This window comes from Pteropus vampyrus, unplaced genomic scaffold (assembly GCF_000151845.1).
Source record: "Pteropus vampyrus isolate Shadow unplaced genomic scaffold, Pvam_2.0 Scaffold2, whole genome shotgun sequence".
NCBI lineage: Eukaryota > Metazoa > Chordata > Mammalia > Chiroptera > Pteropodidae > Pteropus > Pteropus vampyrus.
In genome coordinates, this window is record NW_011888783.1 from 10,191,138 (window position 1) to 10,192,576 (window position 1,439).

Here is a 1,439-nt window from a genome sequence, read left to right on the forward strand (position 1 = left end):
GAGTGAGCTCGCATCCAGGAGAAAGCTAACATCTATCTGTAAAACACAGAGAAGGAAAGCTATTTAGATTATTAAAAATAATCTAAAAAATATATTTTTTTTATCATCTGAATTTAAATTTTTCTTAGTTTTTCTGTGGAATGCAGATTTGTAATTATATTCTAGAGTATAGGCTACCCCTCATTTGGGCACTGAGCTATAAGGAAGCAGTTGGGTTTGTGGCAATTTTAAAGCATCAGCATTTCCACAAGTGACATTCAGAGACAAAGCCTCTGAATGTAAAGACAGGCAGGTCTAGACTGACAAAATTAGAGATGCTTCAACAACTTGAGTGAGGACTCTTGCCAGAAACACCTTTTTGTATAGCAGAGGTAACATGCCTGGCAGATAGGACCACCTGGGGTGGGGGGAGTGTTGGAGAAGAGTGAGACGGGAGCATAATTCTGATTGACACATTCACATGCCCATCTTGACATAAATATGTGCTCCTTCTCCCTCTTTTTTTAACAGTGAACATTGCCAAGAATATAAACACAGTCTTAAATAAAGATCTCAAGCCCAGTTGGATTTGATAATAATAAATTATATATTTGTATGTAGAGTAAACACAGGAAAAATAGAAAAAATTCTATGTTGGTAAACAAAATTTATAAATGCTAAACGCTTACCCTTGAGAGATGATCTACATATATATAGCCAACACTGCAGTCAAGTTTTACTATGCCAGAGCTGTCTGTTACTTCACAATTTATTTGCTTCTCTTCCTAAAAAAAAAAAAAATAATAATAATTGGTTTAGGTAGGAAGGGTTTGTAACATGTTTAAGGATGGTTTTTGGGGGGAAAAATCATCCCCGAAGAATGTGTTTAAGATATTTAATTGCGATAACTGTAATCACAATAGCGTGTATATTCATACATGTATATTGAAATATTTAAGGGAAATATACATCTCTATGTATTTGTATATGTATAGATACATATTTCCCTGAATATTTGAGCTTTCCCTCTTACTATTGCAAATAGGCTCTTAACACTCCAGAGAAAGGAGGTAATAAATATTTGTGAGAGATCAAAGGCATCTATCAAAGGCCTCTCTAAATGTCCTTGGTGTGAAGAATTGGTCTCTGGATGAGAGATGGGTAAGTTTGCTAAGGGATAGAGAAGAATCCAAAGAGAAAGCAGTTGAGGTTTTGTCTTTGAAATTCAACCTTATTAATACCTCGCTGGTGGATTTAAGTGCTCACAACTGAGGAACAGGGTTTAAAAAAAAAAAAAAAAAAAGGTCCCTAGGTGCTTTGCACCCCTTCAGGAAAAGAAACTTGCTTACAATCTGGTTGACACCAGTATTCAATTGTTTTAAAAATGTGTTTTTAAACAAAGATTAATAGCCTAACTAATTTCCCAAAAAGTCATTAAAGGTTTTCTTAATACTCTTTTC

The 1,439-nt window shown here is 34.5% G+C and overlaps 1 protein-coding gene across 1 annotated transcript in view; it reads right to left on the minus strand.

Annotated features, from left to right (window-relative positions):
- ITGA4 (integrin subunit alpha 4) overlaps positions 1-1,439 on the minus strand; it is an 83,232-nt gene that overhangs the window by 10,747 nt on the left and 71,046 nt on the right. The window contains exon 18 of the mRNA XM_011359968.2: positions 669-764. Within this exon, the coding sequence (XP_011358270.1) occupies positions 669-764 (96 nt within the window). The remainder of the gene's footprint in view (positions 1-668; positions 765-1,439) is intronic.